The 21,532-nt window shown below is 46.4% G+C and overlaps 2 protein-coding genes across 2 annotated transcripts in view; one reads left to right on the forward strand and one right to left on the reverse strand.

Annotated features, from left to right (window-relative positions):
• Nucleotides 1-8,122, forward strand: part of dnajc17 (DnaJ (Hsp40) homolog, subfamily C, member 17) — a 78,005-nt gene extending 69,883 nt beyond the window's left edge. Inside the window, exon 11 of the mRNA XM_084310823.1 lies at nt 7,584-8,122. Within this exon, the coding sequence (XP_084166949.1) occupies nt 7,584-7,709 (126 nt within the window). The 3' untranslated portion in view covers nt 7,710-8,122. The remainder of the gene's footprint in view (nt 1-7,583) is intronic.
• Nucleotides 8,123-11,755: 3,633 nt separating this feature from the next.
• On the reverse strand, nt 11,756-15,128 carry gchfr (GTP cyclohydrolase I feedback regulator). The gene is made up of 3 exons (XM_084311668.1): nt 14,993-15,128; nt 14,271-14,365; nt 11,756-12,554 (listed from the first exon to the last, which is right to left on the reverse strand). Exons 1-3 carry the CDS (start codon nt 15,026-15,028, stop codon nt 12,419-12,421), a joined length of 267 nt encoding a protein of 88 aa, XP_084167794.1. The 5' UTR covers nt 15,029-15,128; the 3' UTR covers nt 11,756-12,418.
• Between the last annotated feature and the right edge of the window lie 6,404 nt (nt 15,129-21,532).

Genomic DNA, 21,532 nt, shown 5'->3' on the forward strand with positions numbered 1-21,532 from the left:
GTGATACTGTAGTAAGGTGTTAGCTGTGATACTGTAGCAGGTGTTAGCTGTGATACTGTAGCAGGTGTTAGCTGTAGCTGTGATACTGTAGTAAGGTGTTAGCTGTGATACTGTAGCAGGTGTTAGCTGTAAGCTGTGATACTGTAGCAGGTGTTAGCTGTGATACTGTAGCAGGTGTTAGCTGTGATACTGTAGCAGGTGTTAGCTGTGATACTGTAGCAGGTGTTAGCTGTGATACTGTAGCAGGTGTTAGCTGTGATACTGTAGCAGGTGTTAGCTGTGATACTGTAGTAAGGTGTTAGCTGTGATACTGTAGCAGGTGTTAGCTGTGATACTGTAGCAGGTGTTAGCTGTGATACTGTAGCAGGTGTTAGCTGTGATACTGTAGCAGGTGTTAGCTGTGATACTGTAGTAAGGTGTTAGCTGTGATACTGTAGCAGGTGTTAGCTGTGATACTGTAGCAGGTGTTAGCTGTGATACTGTAGCAGGTGTTAGCTGTGATACTGTAGCAGGTGTTAGCTGTGATACTGTAGCAGGTGTTAGCTGTGACACTGTAGCAGGTGTTAGCTGTGATACTGTAGCAGGTGTTAGCTGTGATACTGTAGCAGGTGTTAGCTGTGATACTGTAGCAGGTGTTAGCTGTGATACTGTAGCAGGTGTTAGCTGTGATACTGTAGCAGGTGTTAGCTGTGACACTGTAGTAAGGTGTTAGCTGTGATACTGTAGCAGGTGTTAGCTGTGATACTGTAGCAGGTGTTAGCTGTGATACTGTAGCAGGTGTTAGCTGTGATACTGTAGCAGGTGTTAGCTGTGATACTGTAGCAGGTGTTAGCTGTGATACTGTAGTAAGGTGTTAGCTGTGATACTGTAGCAGGTGTTAGCTGTGATACTGTAGCAGGTGTTAGCTGTGATACTGTAGCAGGTGTTAGCTGTGATACTGTAGCAGGTGTTAGCTGTGATACTGTAGCAGGTGTTAGCTGTGATACTGTAGCAGGTGTTAGCTGTGATACTGTAGCAGGTGTTAGCTGTGATACTGTAGCAGGTGTTAGCTGTGATACTGTAGCAGGTGTTAGCTGTGATACTGTAGCAGGTGTTAGCTGTTAGCTGTGATACTGTAGTAAGGTGTTAGCTGTGATACTGTAGCAGGTGTTAGCTGTGATACTGTAGCAGGTGTTAGCTGTTAGCTGTGATACTGTAGTAAGGTGTTAGCTGTGATACTGTAGCAGGTGTTAGCTGTTAGCTGTGATACTGTAGCAGGTGTTAGCTGTGATACTGTAGCAGGTGTTAGCTGTGATACTGTAGCAGGTGTTAGCTGTGATACTGTAGCAGGTGTTAGCTGTGATACTGTAGCAGGTGTTAGCTGTGATACTGTAGTTGGTGTTAGCTGTGATACTGTAGTAAGGTGTTAGCTGTGATACTGTAGCAGGTGTTAGCTGTGATACTGTAGCAGGTGTTAGCTGTGATACTGTAGCAGGTGTTAGCTGTGATACTGTAGCAGGTGTTAGCTGTGATACTGTAGTAAGGTGTTAGCTGTGATACTGTAGCAGGTGTTAGCTGTGATACTGTAGCAGGTGTTAGCTGTGATACTGTAGCAGGTGTTAGCTGTGATACTGTAGCAGGTGTTAGCTGTGATACTGTAGCAGGTGTTAGCTGTGATACTGTAGTAAGGTGTTAGCTGTGATACTGTAGCAGGTGTTAGCTGTGATACTGTAGCAGGTGTTAGCTGTGACACTGTAGCAGGTGTTAGCTGTGAGCAGGTGTTAGCTGTGATACTGTAGATTAGACATTACATTTACATTTTGTCATTTACCTGAACACCTTTATCCAAAGCGACTTACAAGTTCTGTACGACAAGTCATCAGGAAGGGTACAGCTCTATCAGCTGAGTAACAATGTTCATCAAAGTGTTGAGTGCTATAGTGTTGGTTAGTATATTAGGACAAGTGCATGACAGTACGGTTAGTTAGGGTTAGATATATTTTTTTTTATTCAGATAATGGTTGAAGAAGTGCGTCTTTAGTCGACGGCGAAAGATTGGATGGGTTTCGGCTGTCCTAACTGGGGTGGGTAGTTCATTCCACCATTGTGGGGCAAGGACTGAGAATAGGCGACTTCTCTTTGATGACCCTCCCGGAGCTCGGATAGGAGTAGGTCTGAGGCGGCCAGAAGATGCAGAGCGTAGGGGTCTAAGCTGGTTAGAATAACATGCAACTTGACATTTCTGATTGTCATTTATTGTTGAGCCCCCATGTCAGAAAAATACAAAAACTGTAAAAAATAAAACATTAACTATAGCCTACACTTAAATAAAATAATGTATTTGAGATTCTCTTAAAATGTATTTATTTTTTTATTCTTAAACTAATTTAATCTATTGAATAACAGGTTGTTATTCCTCTGACTTCTGTCTCTCACTCACACACACTCTCTCTCTCACACACACACACACACACACACACACACACACAGAGAGAGAGAGCTCCCCGGGCCCCTGTCCTATAAGGTATTGGCTTGTGTTGCTACACGGACACATTTGTATGTTGCACCACTGTACTTCCTGGCTTACAGTCTTGTAAACAAACATTCCGTCTCTCATTATATGTGAACTAAAGAGTACAAGGTTTACACAACAGCCCCCACCTGCTGTTTTATTGTATTTGTACCTGTACTATCCGCTGTCAGCTGTTTATCTCTCTTTGTGAGCTTGATTAAATAGCGTTAGCTCACGTTAGCTCCGCGGCTAATTTTAGCTCAGCCTGATCTAAATCAATGACTAGGTTCTAAAGCATTCAAGTAGTTTTCACTGCACATAGAAGTAGCCAAACAGCAGGAGCATTTCGGGAGCATATTACCAAAACCCAGGCAATTTCGAGCCATTAAGGAATCAAATAGAGTCTGCCATGGCTACATGCTAACGGCTAACATTATTGCGCAACTGTAGGCAGCGATAAGGGAATCGAAAGTCACGGGAGCCACACGGTTCCAGGCATCGGCCAATTAGGTTTTCGATTCCCATCCCTACGGTCGTCTGTGTGAAAGTCAAAAGAACAACCCGTTAGACCACATTGGAGATAAGTTAAAGATTGACTATACATCAATCAATGGGTAAGAGAGCCGTATCGTAATTCTGTATAACAGTTAACTAATTATTTTCGCTAGCAAGATCTCATTTGATTATTCAATCCAGCAGGCAAGTTTAAAGAAATATAATCTGATTGATTGGGGTAATGAGGGACTTCAAATTAGCCTATAGATTATGCATTTAACTTGTCGGCGAGGCTATGAGCCGTACTGCAATCTGTTAATAAAGTTTTAAATCAATTAATCAATCAATGCCGTTAGAAAATCAGGATCTCTGCTATCGATACGTGCTGGCTTTTCAACTGAAGCGGCCGCGCGCACTTATCCTGGGTCTCAAGTCTGGTTCGAGTTAACGAGACTGAATCCACCTTCGAGGAACAGGAAAATCCCGACTTCAAACATCGGGTTAATTGAATCTGGATAATGGGACTCTTGATCGACTTAGTTGAACCAGGTACGGGGAATAGGGCCCTGGTCTGATACTCACTAGTCACCCAGTTGTAGTCCAGCTTGCCCTTATTATCCTCCTCCTCTGAGCCCAGCGCCTGCAGGGCCAGCTGCAGCTTCTTCTTGTGCAGCGAGTGCTTGATGCCCAGCTCCTACACGCACGCGCACGCGCGCACACACACACACACGCACACGCGCGCACACACACGCACACACACACGTGCGCACACACACACATACGCATGCGCACACATGCGCACATGCACACACGCACACATGCACACACACACACACAGACACACACACGCGCGTGCACACACACGCATGCACACACACAGACGCACACACATGCACACACACACACACACAGACACACACACGCACACACAGACACACACACGCATGCACACACACGCATGCACACACACACACAGACGCACACACATGCACACACACACACACACATGCACACACACACACACACACTCACACACGCACACACACATGCACACACACACACACACACACATGCACACACACACACACAGACGCACACACACATGCACACACACACACACTCACACACGCACACACAGGCACACACATGCACATAGACACACACACCCACACACACACATACACACACACAGGCACACACACACGCACACACACACACACACACAGCCCCTCGACCACCATCGGGGCCCAATCCCAGCCCTCGTTTTTGGGCTTAATGACCTCAGGCAACAGAATTATTCTGTCACAGTCGCAGCCAGGTCTCTTGGTCTCGTGCATGCCTCCCCCGGGCCAGTCATCCTGACACTAATTGAGACGGGGAGCGCGTCTGTCTGAGGTCAATCTCCTCTCGTCCCCTTGGCGGCTCGGTTGTGAAAGCAAACAGACGGAGCATCCGACAGTGGTGGTGGTGTCATTCGCTCTGTGTGTTCTGAAGCGCTCCCCGACACACGGTATGAAAGAAAGAATACAGACGTGTCACACGAGAGCTTGACTCATACAGTCCCGTGTGATCCACTACTTATGTAATATCCACTACTTATGTAATATCCACTACTTATGTAATATCCACTACTTGTGTAATATCCACTCCTCATGAAATATCCACTACTTATGTAATATCCACTACTTATGTAATATCCACTCCTTATGAAATATCCACTATTATGTAATATCCACTCCTCGTGTAATATCCACTCCTCATGTAATATCCACTACCAGTGATGTACCTGAACGCGTTCAATGAACGATCGTTCATGAACGCGTTCATATTTTGGGCGAACGTGAACTGAACGTACTGTATTTCCGCTAAATTAACGTAATTGAGAACGCGTTCATTATCAGCGCTGTATAACAGCGTTTAAAAGTGCGTTCATTCTCAGCACTGTATTATAACGGCGTGCAAAGGTGTGCCAGATTTCATATGCCTTTCAGCCGAAAACCCAGTTAAAACACACCGTAAACAGACTTAAAAATAATGCGGAAAACCACCCAATCTGGCCTGTCACCCCTGGCTGTCGCACTAAAATATACGTCATCAGACTCCTCACAACAAACAATGTGGAACCGCGGAATCTGTGAGCATTGGTATCATGGACGAAGCCGAGAGCAGCTTTAGCAGCACTCGCTCAGAGACAGACTCTACGGCGTTGGCGTTTGAGCATTTAAGAGTTTAACGTTAAAGTCAGTACTGACTCAGACGGAAAAGGTCTAACGTTTGTCTGTAAACGTTGTCCACCCGGTTTGAAGAAGCAAGTCCGTACATCGACGACGTCGACAGCAAACCTTAAACGGCACATTGAGGCGTCGGTTACACACAGGGGTATTTTCGTTTAGTTTTCAAGGTCAGATTCGCTTTCCAGAATGCAACGTAATGGCAGGCATGTTAGACATTGGTTTTGCCTCCTGAGCACAGTGATGTAGTACAATGCCAAAGCAGTAGGTGGCAGTAGGTGGCGAACATGAAGGCAATTTTCAACCAATCAGAAGTTGATGTGCCAATACACTTCCTGCAAAAAAATCAACAAGCCACCATCTTTAAATGCCTTGCGTTAGCCATTTAGCCAATGTAGCATTTATTTTTCAGCAAAGAAAGTGCAATAAAAGTGCAATAAACAAAACGGATACATTCAATGTGTGTTCTGTCTCTCATTTGTTGATGAAACAAAACTAACATCAACACAATTGACCACCAAGAGCGGATAGTTTAGTCTCACAAAAATATCGCAGATTTTGTTAGCTTACATGCTAACGCGATAGGGATATGCCATTATAACAGTATAGCATTGTGGCTAGCAGCTAACGTTAGCTCACGTTAGCCAGCCAGCACCAAACTGATGATATCAGGAGCTATCAGTAGCTAGATAACATTAGACAACGCCTCATGTATTAAACAAAAGTGAATAGATGACTGGGCCATTTTGTTTAATGCTTGTTAAGATTGAAAGAGGAGCTCTGAGCTAACAGGGTCTGGTAGCTAACGTTAGCTCACGTTAGCCAGCTGCTCATGCAATCGTTAATGCTAGCAGAATGAATGGATGTAAACTTTATTTAACAGATTGCAGAATGGGTACAATACAATATGGCTCAATACAAACAATTGTTAAGGGAATGCAGACTGTTGTAGCTTGGACTGGCTCATTATAACAATAACTTGACAACACATGGTAGCTGCAGCTATTTGGGACAGCTCTGTCGTCACCGGACGTTGGTGAGGGCACGCAGATGTCGGTATCTACTGCGCATGGGCGTTGAGCAACAACGGCTCCGCGCAGATTACATGACACGTTGTCGGCGAGTTTTGGCGCGTATCCAAAACGGCAACGCGTTATCCTGCCAAAACGCCATTTCTATTTAACTAGGACAGCAAACGTAATCATTCAGCAACAAAACAAAAACACCCAGTCTAACCAAGCAAAAGTCCTGTTTTTGTTTTCAAAATAAAGACAATTGAAGCAACGTTTTTCCTCATGTTTTTGAAAATATACTGTAGAGATGAAAGCTGCAGCTGATACTAGTGTGGACTGAATGGGCGGCAGCAAAGCGTTATGGAAATGCCAGTATTCTGATTGCTGTCTGTGGTTCTATATGGGTTGTGGCAATCTTTACAAATAATAGCTTGCAGCAACGTATTGAAAAAAGAACTATAAATTAGTTAATTTTTGAAACCATGCACTTTAGTTCAACATTTTGAATTATGAACCATGAACTCAACTAGTTCATTTAAAAGATTTTGAACTTTCCCAACACTGTCCACTACTTATGTAATATCCACTACTCATGTAATATCCTCTACTTATGTAATATCCACTACTTATGTAATATCCTCTACTTATGTAATATCCAATACTTGTGTAATATCCACTCCTCATGAATATCCACTCATGTAATATCCACTCGTGTAATATCCACTACTTATGTAATATCCACTACTCATGTAATATCCACTCCTCATGTAATATCCACTACTTACCGGTATGTAATATCCACTCCTCATGTAATATCCACTACTCATGTAATATCCACTACTCATGTAATATCCTCTACTTATGTAATATCCACTACTCATGTAATATCTCCTGTAATATCCACTTCTTATGTAATATCCACTCCTCATGAAATATACACTACTTATGTAATATCCACTACTCATGTAATATCCACTCATGTAATATCCACTACTTATGTAATATCCACTACTTATGTATGTGGGGCGACAGTGGCTCGGGAGGTAGAGCAGTCGTCTGGCAATCTGGAGGTTGCCAGTTTGATTCCCGCTCCTCCCGGGCAGCGTGTCGATGTGTCCTTGAGCAAGACACTTAACCCCTAATTGCTCCCGATGAGCAGGTTGGCACCTTGCATGGTTGCCTCCGCCGTCGGTGTGTGAATGTGTGAGTGAATGGGTAAAATGTGAGTAACAAATTGTAAAGCGCTTTGGATAAAAAAGCAGCCATTTACCATTTATGTAATGTCTGTGTCTGTGTGTGCGTGTCTGTCTGTGTCTCTGTGTGTGTGTGTCTCTCTCTCTCTCTCATCTGCAGGGCTCCCTGAGCACTGAGCGGGACTACGAGAGTGTGGTGCTGATGAAGATGAGGCAGGCGGCCGAGAGACAGAAACTGATAGAGGAGATGCAGAAGGAGGACGATGACGAGGCGGGCAAGCCTTAGCCCCCCTGACACCCCGGGACGACGAGACCCAGTCCTGGACGTCTCTTACACACCAGCCAGACCCCGGATCATGACCTAGGGACGGGCAGATTCTACTGGAGCTGATCAGTTTGTTTGTGTCGACTGCACTGATTCAGCCTAGGTTTTTAAAATGTCTCCTACGTTCAATACATTGAACAAATTGGATTTGGTTTCCTTAATTTGAGGAATACATGGGAAACAGTCAGGATTATTATGTGTTTAGTGAAGGCGAGGATCTCAGAGGATTTTCTTTTTTGGTTCGGTTAGTTTGGAGTAGTTCTTTTTTATGTTTTTTATTGAATATTCAAATGCTAATCCATACTATGAACAGAATAATGCACCTGTCGCTTTAGTTTCATAAAGCCTCTTCTGTGTGTGTTTTGTTTGAACCTTTTTTCATGCATGTACAGCAAAATAAACGTATTAAATAAATGGACAGTATCTTATTTATTTATATATTTTTTAAGTAATGTAAGTTCTTACTCGGTGAGGATGCAGAGGGCAGCTCATTTCACTGACGCACAGTAGTAGGAACTGCATTTGGCTTACGGAACACAGAAGGCCCTGATGGTTTTTGATGCCGGGCCAGAAAGGGATACGTGTTGATCTAAAGTCGTTTGTTAAGACCATTCTGTTATCAATACGATTTTAAAACCCTCGCACTGACTGTATATTGCCAAAGCCCCGGAGGAGAGCGGCCTCAGACGTCATCTAAATGCAACAATCATGTAATTTGCATCTGTCAGTACCATTCTCTCCTAAAACTGTGACGACCCAGTATTCCATTACCTCCCCCTCGCAGCCAAGAGAGTGCAATATACAATTAATTTCTGTCACAGTCGTACAAGTGGAATGAGTACTCTTCTGTGACCGCAGACCGTGCGATGTGACTTATGTGGAAATCGTGTCTGCTCCATGTTAGACCAGTAATCAGGCATAGATTGGAACACTAGGTTCAGTATTTTGTTTTTTTTATGGGAATTCTTGTGGGCTCACGTGATGAAAAGTGAATACACTCCGGAGGGCCTCCCATTACAGAGCTGGTGGTTATACAGTGATTGTTCCCCGGGCTTTTGTATACACTGTATCTAAAGCTCTGCTCCAAATTACCCGGTGGACTGTGCAATTTCAAGGCCTATACAAAGCTCAGCTTCCCCGGGTTCACCTTAAAAACATAAATGTGATTTATTCGTTCCATACATGTAAAAGTGATGCGTAAAATGTGTGAAAACGGTCCACTGTGGAGCGTCGCCCGTGCCAAAACCATCTACTGTCTGCTTAATGATTGATCTAAACAAGCTACGCCATGGCCCATGTTGTTTCGCTGAAAGGTCCTGTAACCAATGGAGCAGCCTAACACTAAGCAGGCACAGGCCCATCCTGTTCTGCCGTGTTGTTGGATCAAAATGAACTTCCTTTATGAGATATGTCATTCCCATGGACTCATTATTACTCTAAGCTGTTTCAGAACATATTTCACAACAGATTCCTAGAAGACGCTCCCGTGGACGTCCTTCCGAGGTGACGGGCTCCCGCTGTGCGATGTCTCCACTGACCCACATCAAGCCAGAACCCCTGCCGGCGTCAGACTGCCGCGGTCACTCTTTGAGTTTGCAACACCGCCTGGCCTCCGTCTGGCTTCGGAACATCTGTCCGACCAAAATAAGACTCCCCCAGGGGGACGCGTATGGTGTAATCGTGTGTCTCTATTCATGGGTCTGTGTGGCGGCTTTCCTCCTGTCATGGTGTTATTTAGAAGTCTCATGGCAGCGTTCGCAGCATCCAGCCCAGACATCCATCTCCCCATCACTCCAGGGCCGCGCTGCGGAGCAGAGGGTGGCGTGGTGGGAGACATCTGCTCCTCTCCTCCTCCCCACCCTCTTCTCCTCACCTCCCCGGCACCACCCTCTTCTCTCCTCACCACCACCCTCTTTTCCTCTCCTCCCCACCCTCTTCTCCTCTCCTCCTCCCCACCACCCTCTTCTCTCCTCCCCACCACCCTCTCCTCCCCACCACCCTCTTCTCCTCCCCACCACCACCCTGTTCTCCTCTCCTCCCCACCACCCTCTTCTCCTCTCCTCACCACCACCCTCTTCTCCTCTCCTCACCACCCTGTTCTCCTCTCCTCCCCACCACCCTCTTCTCCTCTCCTCACCACCACCCTCTTCTCCTCCCCACCACCACCCTCTTCTCCTCTCCTCACCACCCTGTTCTCCTCTCCTCACCACCCTGTTCTCCTCTCCTCACCACCCTGTTCTCCTCTCCTCCTCACCACCCTCTTCTCCTCCTCCCCACCACCACCCTGTTCTCCTCTCCTCCCCACCACCACCTGTTCTCCTCTCCTCCTCACCACCCTCTTCTCCTCCCCACCACCACCCTCTTCTCCTCCCCACCACCCTGTTCTCCTCTCCTCCTCCTCCCCACCACCCACTTCTCCTCTCCTCCCCACCAACACCTTCTCTCCTCCCCACCACCCTGTTCTCCTCTCCTCTTCCCCACCGCCACCCTCTTCTCTCCTCCCCACCACCACCCTCTTCTCTCCACCACCACCTTCTCTCCTCCCCACCACCCTGTTCTCCTCTCCTCCTCCCCACCACCACCCTGTTCTCCTCTCCTCCTCCCCACCACCACCCTCTTCTCCTCTCCTCCCCACCACCCTGTTCTCCTCTCCTCCTCCCCACCACCACCCTCTTCTCTCCTCCTCCCCACCACCCTGTTCTCCTCTCCTCCCCACCACCACCCTCTCCTCTCCTCCCCACCACCCTCTTCTCCTCCTTCCCACCACCTCTTCTCCTCCTCCCCACCACCTCTTCTCCTCCTCCCCACCACCTCTTCTCCTCCCCACCACCTCTTCTCCTCCTCCCCACCACCATCTCCTCCTCTCCACCACCCTCTTCTCCTCCTCCTCCCCACCACCACCTCTTCTCCTCTCCTCCTCCCCACCACCACCCTCTTCTCCTGTTAAATCCCCTCAGATGGTTCTGTTTATGCATGGTCATTTTCATATCCCAGCAAAGGGGAGAAAAGAAAAAAGCCCTGCAAACACAAAACTGTGTCCAAATTACAACAAATACAGTTACAGGAAACGGGTCGTCCTCTAACCCTGTCCTGGGCCTGGCGGGGGCCCATGCTGCATGAAAACCGGGACGAGATGACAGGCCTGTTATAAGAGCCGTCCATTCAGCACGCGCCCCCCCCCCCCCCCCCCCCCCCCCCCCAGAGTCTTCAAGGGTCCTCCCGGTCTTTTCTCAAATCGTCCGTGTGAAAGCCGGCAGGTCGGCGGGCGCTTACAGAGCCTGGAACCTCAGCAGTCACGGGGCGGAGGAATTAGGCGAGTCTTTTCCTTTTTATGTTTCTGGGTTGCAGAAGTGGAGGCCAAGGCACGTCTGAGGCAGCAGGCCTGGCCGGGGTCTGGATGGAAGGAGGCTGGCTGAGGTCTGGTTTTGGGGCTTAGTGATCCAGGCCGGCCTGAGACACACGCTGGCAGAACTGGAGTAGTAAATGAGTTTGTAATGAAACCACCCAGCATTGGCTTAGCCTGGCTCCTCCCACTCTGAAGACCTGCTACAGGGCTGCCATCACCCTCATCACCGGGGGTTAAGAGAACACCTCGCAAAGGAGCATCTCTGCGAGATGTTACTGCAGAACTACTTGGTCTCAGGTCCAACTCCAGGCGGCTGCAGGCACACAAGTTCCACGTGGAAGAGGAGGCACTGTTGTGAGGGTGTGTGCTTTGCTAACTGAACTATCAAATGTTGAGGTTGAGGAATGTCTACATGATAGAATTGTCTAAACAGGGTTTCTTGAACCGTGGATCCGGACCTAAAATGAGCCACCGCCACAGGCCTGTCGTCAGGTTCCGACTTGAGTACCAGTGTGCTCTCGTCCCATGCTAGACCATGTTCAGAAAGCCATGAACAGTATTTATTTGCCCCTCATTCTATGGCCCTTCCATTCCTAGCTGTTCTTGTAGTAAAGCTTGAGAAGATGATATATAGCTATATATATATATATTTTTTTTTTATTATTAATAATTCATTACACAGTTGATTCAATTACATACACGTGATGAACTTACAAAAATAACATTTACATGGGCAAGACAAGGGGGACGGAATGGTTGATGATTGTGTGTGGGTTGGAAGATTAATGTTTGCTTTCTGACACGGCCTAGCAAAATAAACAACCTTTGTAATTGGCTTTAATTTCCTGTACACATTACACCGAACGTAGGTCACACACGTACAGTAGTCAAAAGGCCAATAAGGCACCTAAAGCAGCAGACCGGTCAGCATGCAGCCTTATGAACTCCCTGGAATGTAGTGTGTTTGGCATGATACTTCCATAACCCTGTACAATCTGTGACCTATAACCTCCAGGAATAAATCTCTAACCTCATGTATAGGTCATTTTTGTCTTCAGGCAAGAACTTTCATGATTTGAGGAACTAAAACTACTCTATAAACACACAGAAGGTAAGAGTGAAGATGACAACAAAGTTCATGAGCACAATCCAGCCGCCTCTTTGAATGTTGACTGGATGATCATCTACAGTCCCCGGGTCTAGGCACTGTGTGGACTCGCCCTCGGCAAGAGGACACTGTTGCAGCCAAAGCGCTCCGCTCAAAATACTTCTCTGTTGCCACGGACACACACTGGAGAGACGACGCACAAGGCTCCGGCACAGATCACTCCATCTCCGTGTCCTTGTGGAGACACCACACCAGCGTCTGTCCCACGCCCGTCATGGTCACCACGCGGAAGCCCAGCTTCTCCAGCTTGTCCAGCACCATGCGAGGCGGGTCGTCCACGTGGTACTGTGAGCTAAATGTGGGCATAAACAACACAAAGCGTGTCTATATATCTCACAGATGTGGGGTTTCTCCCTCTCTTTTGGTAAACTCTGCCTGGAAACTAGAAGGCTGTTAATTATTTATTCACATCCACACATCCTCTTCCACACGTTGGTTTGTTTCCCAGCAGTGTTTTGAGTCAGATTTGCGATGACAACACTTCCCTAATCTGTATCCCATCAGCTCGGATGGTTAACTCTGCAAAGCAGCAGCAGCAGTCGCCTTTCTTGGCCGAATGGTTCTTCTACCTAAGCTCAAATCAGCCGTCAATACGTACAGGTAATTGCCTAAATGGAAGCAACACTAATATGATATAATATATCCTATAGGGCCTTGTGCCGCCACCATAAGCTGCCAGAACCGCGGTTCAGAGAGCCTTGGCGTCGATGCTACAAGTGTTTTGATCTCTGAATTGGAAGGGTGCCGAAATGGTTATTATTTCATTATAATTCCATGAGAAACAGTGTTTTTGGTAATGACGTCCAGAGGGTGCCTCTCCCGGATCTCCCACTATAGTGTTCAGAGAGATCTGTTGACTTGAGACAGGACCCACTATAGTGTTCAGAGAGATCTGTTGACTTGAGACAGGACCCACTATAGTGTTCAGAGAGATCTGTTGACTTGAGACGGGACCCACTATAGTGTTCAGAGAGATCTGTTGACTTGAGACAGGACCCACTATAGTGTTCAGAGAGATCTGTTGACTTGAGACAGGACCCACTATAGTGTTCAGAGAGATCTGTTGACTTGAGACAGGACCCACTATAGTGTTCAGAGAGATCTGTTGACTTGAGACAGGACCCACTATAGTGTTCAGAGAGATCTGTTGACTTGAGACGGGACCCACTATAGTGTTCAGAGAGATCTGTTGACTTGAGACAGGACCCACTATAGTGTTCAGAGAGATCTGTTGACTTGAGACGGGACCCACTATAGTGTTCAGAGAGATCTGTTGACTTGAGACAGGACCCACTATAGTGTTCAGAGAGATCTGTTGACTTGAGACAGGACCCACTATAGTGTTCAGAGAGATCTGTTGACTTGAGACGGGACCCACTATAGTGTTCAGAGAGATCTGTTGACTTGAGACAGGACCCACTATAGTGTTCAGAGAGATCTGTTGACTTGAGACAGGACCCACTATAGTGTTCAGAGAGATCTGTTGACTTGAGACAGGACCCACTATAGTGTTCAGAGAGATCTGTTGACTTGAGACAGGACCCACTATAGTGTTCAGAGAGATCTGTTGACTTGAGACAGGACCCACTATAGTGTTCAGAGAGATCTGTTGACTTGAGACAGGACCCACTATAGTGTTCAGAGAGATCTGTTGACTTGAGACAGGACCCACTATAGTGTTCAGAGAGATCTGTTGACTTGAGACAGGACCCAGCCGTGACGCCAGGATCATTCTTAAACCTTCAGAGACAACTTCTACAGAGGGCCCTGTCATCCTAGAGGACACCCAGGACAGAAGGCTTTACTTAAAGACTATAAGCCGTTACAATAAGGTTTTAATATCTCAGGATGTTGTGTGAACAGACATGCATGATGACACCTGCCTTCAGTGTAGTTTGTGACTTTCCTCAATATACTGGATACATAATTATCCACACACACACACACACACTCACTCACTCACTCACTCACTCACTCACTCACTCACTCACTCATTTAAAATACTCACAAATTGTTCCCCAACATGGTGGATTTCCGAGCTCCCAAGAAGTTCATTATATATGGATCAGATGTTTCATCCCCAACATTGGTGGGACCATTCTCCTGCAAACAGAACGAACAGCATATCAACTGACATGCTGTCTTCATTTCACTATACTGACCATTCATAATTTAGAGTGACACTTTGATGACTATAGGCTCAGGAAAGCGTGTTTGCAGCATCTTTCGTTTCAGCAAGCAGTGCCTGCGTGTATCGCTGAATCTCGCGCGTAGTTCCGTACTGCGCTTTGGCAGGTGGGCATTTTCATCTTGTAATAACGGCCGGGATCGCCCCCAAATACAGTATCGAATGCTCAGATAATATCGAAATTATATGGGGCTTTGAGTAGCAAAGACAAAGTAAAAAATTACTAAATGAACATGCGCATACATCAACAGGCCTACAACTAGGCTACATGTGGTTTTAATTTAGGAGTCGGACACCATGGCAAAAAAACAACCATATGCGCGCGCTGCACCCGTTGTAGGATAGGCTATTTGTTGTTTCTGTCCATGCAGAGTGGCCCATTACATAACGATATACCGTCAATTGCAACTGACAACCTTACATTGATTATCAGTAACGATCCCAACGATCCCAATAAATAAAGCTTAAATCTCCAACACGAGCACGTCTTTCATAAAGCATGCGCCTACATAAGCCTAAGTTGACAGATGGAGGATACAAACCAGCCGAATCTGTGTACTGATGAGCATATAAGGCATCTTCTATCTTTGGCGTCAGACCGATATTCTCTTGGGTGTATGACTGTGGATGTTTCCTTCCAGAGACTCGACAGTCCCCTGACTTCACCACACTCCCACTTGCGCTTCTGCTGACAGTTCTCTGCGGAATCCTTGTGCGGAATGCGGAAACACCCACCACAATGGACCAATCACAGCTCTCTTCTCAGCCTCTGTCAACACACACTCCTACGCAGAGCTGTCTCTACGACTGTGTGGGTACAATACAGTACAGCTCAATACACACAATTGTTAAGGGGATGCAGACCAGAGAAATACTTTCGTCTTGTTTACATCAGGCCAGGGTCCCCCATTTTCAATTCATCAGGACATATTATGACATACATGACATACAGATAGACAGTACTGCTACATCTATACATTTATGACATACCAGATTTGCAAATACAGTACTGTTTGTGATACAAAAAGAGTCCAGAAAAGAGAGTATATACATTTGACGTAAAAACTGTACATTGGAGGAGGTTGGGTAGGTGGGGGGGGGCTGTACATTGGAGGTGGCTGGGTGGGTGGGGTGGGGGGGTTGGGTAGGAGGGGTGGGGGAACACTGTACAACTGTACAAGCAAAACTGTACATTGGAATATTGACAAAACCATACTTGGTAATTTACTGCACATTGGAGGGGGTTGGGTTAGGACATTTACAGGGGCCAGTTTCGAATTGCAGTCTCCCGTAGGTGTTCTTTGAGAGTGGTTTTGAAAGTGGGTAGTGATTCACATTCCTTTACAGCTTTGGGTAGGGCGTTCCACATTAATGTGGCATAATTGCGAAACGTGTTTAGTCCCTTGTTTGAGCCGAATCTGGGTGTAGCACCCTGAATATGTGGCTATTATTCAGAAGTGCTGACTTGCCTTTTATCTCCCCTTTGTGCACAAAGACATATTAACTAGTTTCCATTGATATTCTCTCGAACAATGACGCAGGTTTCTCCTTCTCTCACCGGCTGGAATATGGATTATAAACAGTGAACTGAATCATATTATTTCCACCCAGTGCTTCCTGTGGGGCTAGTTGGCGGTACCAGCAGGGGGCGGCGGTGGCAGGTGGAGCGCACGAGAGAGACGCAGCAGGAGAAGCAAGTCAACGGGAACGGAAGTGAGGCGAGCGAGCCTCTTCGACATTGGACTTGGACCTGGTCGGTCGTGTCTTGACAGAGCCCCCGTTGTGGATCACGCGGGTGAACGTATTGAACTTGAGTATATTACGGGTTATACTAGAAATGTAAGCGTAGTAGCGTGTTGCATGTTCCCCCCTGAATAACCCTAGTGATACAACGAGTTATCCTAGAAGAAACGTGGTATAGCCAAGTGTTGGCTTATGTTAACGATATTCCCTCCAGTGAGGTGCCCAGCCAGCGTGGCTTGAAGAGGACCGGTGTTTAGAGGCACCCTGCGTCATTGTATGTTGCGGCTAGCAAGAGGGCTGTTTGGGACCCACAGAGTAGCTTCAGTTAAGGTAGGGCCAGATTATTGTCGCGCGTCGACCCAGCACCGGCCGTCAACAACCAGTCTTCGCCGGCGTTCGACATCTGCTCTGCACCGGCTGTCTTCAGCCCAGCACGGGAGTTCTTCCCGTCCAGCAGAGGTCGCCATCACCCAGCACGCGCTCTCAGCCCGCTACTGCTCCCTCTGCTCCAGCCCCGCTTGCTAGCGCCCGTGACGAGAGCGATCGCCGCCATTTTGCCACCCGGAAAGTGGTGGCGCGGCGAGGCCGCCATCTTGGTTGAGTACAATAGAGCTTCGGTGCTCAGGATCTTATTGCACAGTACACAGTGTGATGCGGCCTACGGGTGAAGCTAACGTTGCTAACTACAGTTCATAGGGGTACCCCATAAACATTACATGCCGGCATTAGTATAGGACTTTTGTTTTGGTAAAGTGGGCCCACCTTTTTCATTTCCTTTGAGTGTGATAACGTGTTGGTTCTTTAATAATAATTTCCCATCTAATTAACCCTTCCCCTGCGGGAAGGTTACTGACCAGTGGTACCATAAGTAAAGCCTTAGAGAGGTACTATCCTTACCATATAATTAAAGCCTGAGAGAGGTATTATCCCTGGTACTAACCCATACGTGGGTGATGAGTCAAGCACATTGGTGTATAATATAAGTGTCTAGAAGGTATTGAGTTACAACTTGGGTAATGGTAAGATTCCATCCTATTTAAACATTGCCATTAAATCTTTGTAACTGAACAGTACAATTAATATAAAGAATTAGATGGGGTTCTGTGTGCGTGTCCATTCCTGAGCCCATGAATAACTCTTTTGGTGTGGGTAACGTTAATACAATTAACCCCTTCCTATCCAACTTTCCCCTTACAGTCATTAAGGTTTCTAGTGGTCATCAAGGGAGGGTACTGCTTGTGGGGGGAACAAATCTATTTATTCATCTATCAGTCACTAGGTGTGGGAAGGTTACAGAGGTATTGGGGGAAGTGAGAGCAAGTTGGGGAGTACTGCTGACCGCCCCGGAGAGGCGAGGAAGACCAGAGTACCAGACTAGGTTGGTAAATCCCGGGCCCCATCCACTCTCACTGCCGGCCTCCAGTTTGACGCTCCAGGCCCAAAGACGAGGGTGCAGTCAGACGGAGCTCTACTGTGTCCTGCTACCCAGTGACGGTGCACACCCGTTCCCACGAAGCAGGGATAATCCACCCTGCTACATGGGTTTAACATGATTTGTGGAGCTCCCTCTGGTGTTGTGATTGTGGTATTCACTGACCTTTGGGAAGTATTTTGACATGCACATGGTAACCTTGGTCGTGTAGTGTATCTTGTAGACCAGGCCCAGGGCCGCCTGGGAGAAATGCGAGGCCCTGTGCGAGATTTAACGCGAGCCCCCCCCCCCCCCCCCCCCCAAAAGGTCAAAAAAAAAAATATATATATATATATATATATTTTTTTTTTTATTTTTTTTTATATACAGTCAACATATTCTTAAATAATAGCGCTGCCCGAGGCGGGGCATGATACAGTCAACATATAGCAAAAGAGAGAGCGAGAGAGAGCTCCCGTTCTACAGTCAATATACAGTGTACAGAGAGAGAGAGAGAGAGACACATTGGAAAGAAATTGAAATGCTATTTGGCCCTAAACAGAGAGTACACAGTGGCAGAATACCTGAGCACTGTGACTGAAGATCCTTGAGCACAGCCTAGCCATCGAGAAAGGCCGCCATAGGCAGACTGTGTGTGTTAGAAAGAGAGAGAGAGAGAGAGAGAACATGTGTGTTTGTCATGTGTGTGTGTGTTAGAGAGAGACTAGAGCATGTATGAGAGATCCAAAAGGACAAAGATCAACACTTAAATCCAAGAGAGAGAGAGAGAGAGAGAGAGAGAGAGACACATTGGAAAGAAATTGAAATGCTATTTGGCCCTAAACGGAGAGTACACAGTGGCAGAATACCTGAGCACTGTGACTGAAGATCCTTGAGCACAGCCTAGCCATCGAGAAAGGCCGCCATAGGCAGACTGTGTGTGTTAGAAAGAGAGAGAGAGAGAGAGAACATGTGTGTTTGTCATGTGTGTGTGTGTTAGAGAGAGACTAGAGCATGTATGAGAGATCCAAAAGGACAAAGATCAACACTTAAATCCAACGAGAAGAGGGTCTATACCAGAGAAACCAAAGCAGCAAGGAGCCAATGGCCGACATCAGCTAAATAGGCTAGCCAGGTACTGTAACACCAGGCCACACACAGCTTTGGCCAACGGCCCAACGCTACCCAAGCTACACAAACGACCAAGACATTCACACACAGCACATGTCGTATCTCCAAATGTTGTGAAGTAGCATATGTTTTGCCTGGAAAAAAACATCGTTATTAACAAAACATTCGGGAGGGGAAGGAAGGAAGAGTGGGGTAATGTCATGACATTTTCATTAATCTTACCTGCACAAAAGGAACGCAGGGCGAAAGGCCGCAACACAGGTCTCCACGTTGACGAAAGGCCTCTCGCTGTCGGGACAAATAAGCTATGGCCAGAGCCTTGTCATGGTGCAGGCCCGACTACATCTTCTGTCAAAGATGATGTCGTAGTCAGAGTGCCAGAACCCCCTGCTATTCTCACGGCTAATGTCAATGGTCGTAGCACAAGCTAACAGCTAACTCAAGGCTAACTGATAGCATCAAACGAACGTTCCCAGCCGAGCGCAGCCGGCAGTTAACGTCGAAGCTAAACAGCTAACTGGCTAACAGTTAGCTCAACCAGGCTATCGCTAACGCAGAAGCAAGCTATGCGGCTACATACAGCCAGGTGCTGACACCAGGCACACACCGTTAGCTACTAGTAGTACTACAATAGCTAGTCGGCCAGTTTAGCTCCAGAGAGAGAGAGAGAGAGAGAGAGAGAGAGAGAGAGCGATGTCCACGGCGGGAATAGAATAGAGTTAATAGAATAGGTTAAAAACTCACCAAACGTCCAAGAGGATGGAGACAACCGCGTGGAGTTGACGAAGTTCATCTGCCAAACGACCATCCTCTTCATCTTGGCTGCATGTCTCTAGGTTAGCTAACGCTAGATAGCCTTTAGCTAAGCTAGCTACTAGCCGACATCATCATCATGGCTATATCCCGACTGCATCATGACAAGGCTCCGGCCATTTGTCCCGCCTTTCGTCAACGTTCCTTGGTGACCGACCGACTGATAATGACCGACCTCTTTCTTCGTCTTGGCTGGCATAACTAAGCATAATAGTCAAACGCAGCTGACTCACGCCAGCGTAGTGTACTACACATGATGTAAGTAAAACCACTCCCTTCGTTGAAACCAATAGTGTGTCTGCTGCAGAACCCCAGAGGCTGAGCTCCAATAGTGAGTATATCTGCAGACCCAGGAACAAGTCAGACACATTCTACAAACGTGTCTAATGTGAAATATATAAGCATATAAGCAAAACTAGATTTTAGGTCTGTGATGAAAAAGGGCCTTGCGGGAAGGGGGACCTCGCAAAAAAAATAAAAATAAAAAATAATTTTTTTTTTTTTTTTTTTTGCGAGGCCCCCCTTCCCGCGAGGCCCTGTGCGACCGCACTGCTCGCACACCCCCTGAGGCGGCCCTGACCAGGCCCATTGCAAGTTGCTGTACTCTGTTGTCTACTCTAAGCCATCCTAGGTTGTCAAAGTGGGCAGGGGTGAGGTGGGTTCTATAGGAGTAAGGTCAAGCAGTAGTCTGACCAGTTTGTTTTGAGATGTTTGTAATTTAGTTTTTAGCGCCTTTGAGGTGCTTTGGTACCATGAGGTGCAAGCATAGTCGTAGTACCCTTGAATGAGTGCTCCTGCCAGAGTCTTCAGGGTATTCTTGTTTACCAGAGAAGAGATCCGGTACAAGAATCTAGTTCGTTGGTCGACTTTTTTGATTACATTGGATGCCATTTTGTCACATGAAAGATTTGCCTCTAGATGGAACCCAGGTATGTAATTTCATCTTTCCTTGTGACAATTGTTAACAGAACTCACACTCAGGGCGTCAATAATGTGGTCAAGAGGCATGGTTTCTATCTTGTGCGTGGCTTCTTTTATTCACACATAAGCAGTAGTTGTACAACACTCTTCTCTCTTTGAGAGACGTTGGAAGAGAGAACGATAGGGGCGGGCACCACCTCTTTTATAGTCGTCTTAAGGTAGAATACCTGAGTGGCTACACCCAGAGCGCCCTCCAGTGGGGACAGATATATATGCACCAAGGCAATCACTGAGGGAGACAATTGTCTACACAGGTAAACAGTTACTAGTGTAAACAGTCATATGTACAGTTGGACAGTTACTAACAATCCCATACAGAGTCTCTTATCTCAACACTCCCACTTTTTAGTGCACTGGCTGACTTCTGGGAAAAAAATTTTACAAAGGAAATAATATATATATAAACTCAAAAACATTCATAGGGTATGACATTCAATACCTTCACATTAAACATGACCCTTGCAAATCACATCAGTTTTAATTTGAAAACAGGTTCCTTCACAGTATCTATTACTCTGTTGTCCGTTGGACAGTAAACCGGTGTCATTCTTTCTTATCTGATCGCATACCAGATGAGATGATATTATTTATAATGACATGTTTACATCTATATTGACACCTCAGGTTCCTAATAATCACAATGGTACCCTGGTTGTCCTTATAAACAACAGTCTCCATATATACACAATGTTCATCATTTTAAACGGTTTAGACAGAACGCCCATTCTACAAAAACACCATATTTGGTAGAGAGGATATATTTCAATTACCTACTACATCTTGAACAATGCATTCATAATCTTATCTTCATCACTTCGAGCAGTAGCTCTAGATAAACACATTTTTATTGTCATAGCTAGAGATATATACTCAGCTTCACAGGCTGATAGTATCCCTGTAGGCTCTAAGCCTTTAAGCCCTTGCTGTCCGTCTGCAGCACCTCTGGGATAACGGAAAAACATATTTTGACGTAGTTCAATGATTCTCTGTGCGATCAACAAAA

Source organism: Notolepis coatsorum (genome assembly GCF_963971535.1).
Source record: "Notolepis coatsorum genome assembly, chromosome: 3".
Taxonomy (NCBI): Eukaryota; Metazoa; Chordata; class Actinopteri; order Aulopiformes; family Paralepididae; genus Notolepis; species Notolepis coatsorum.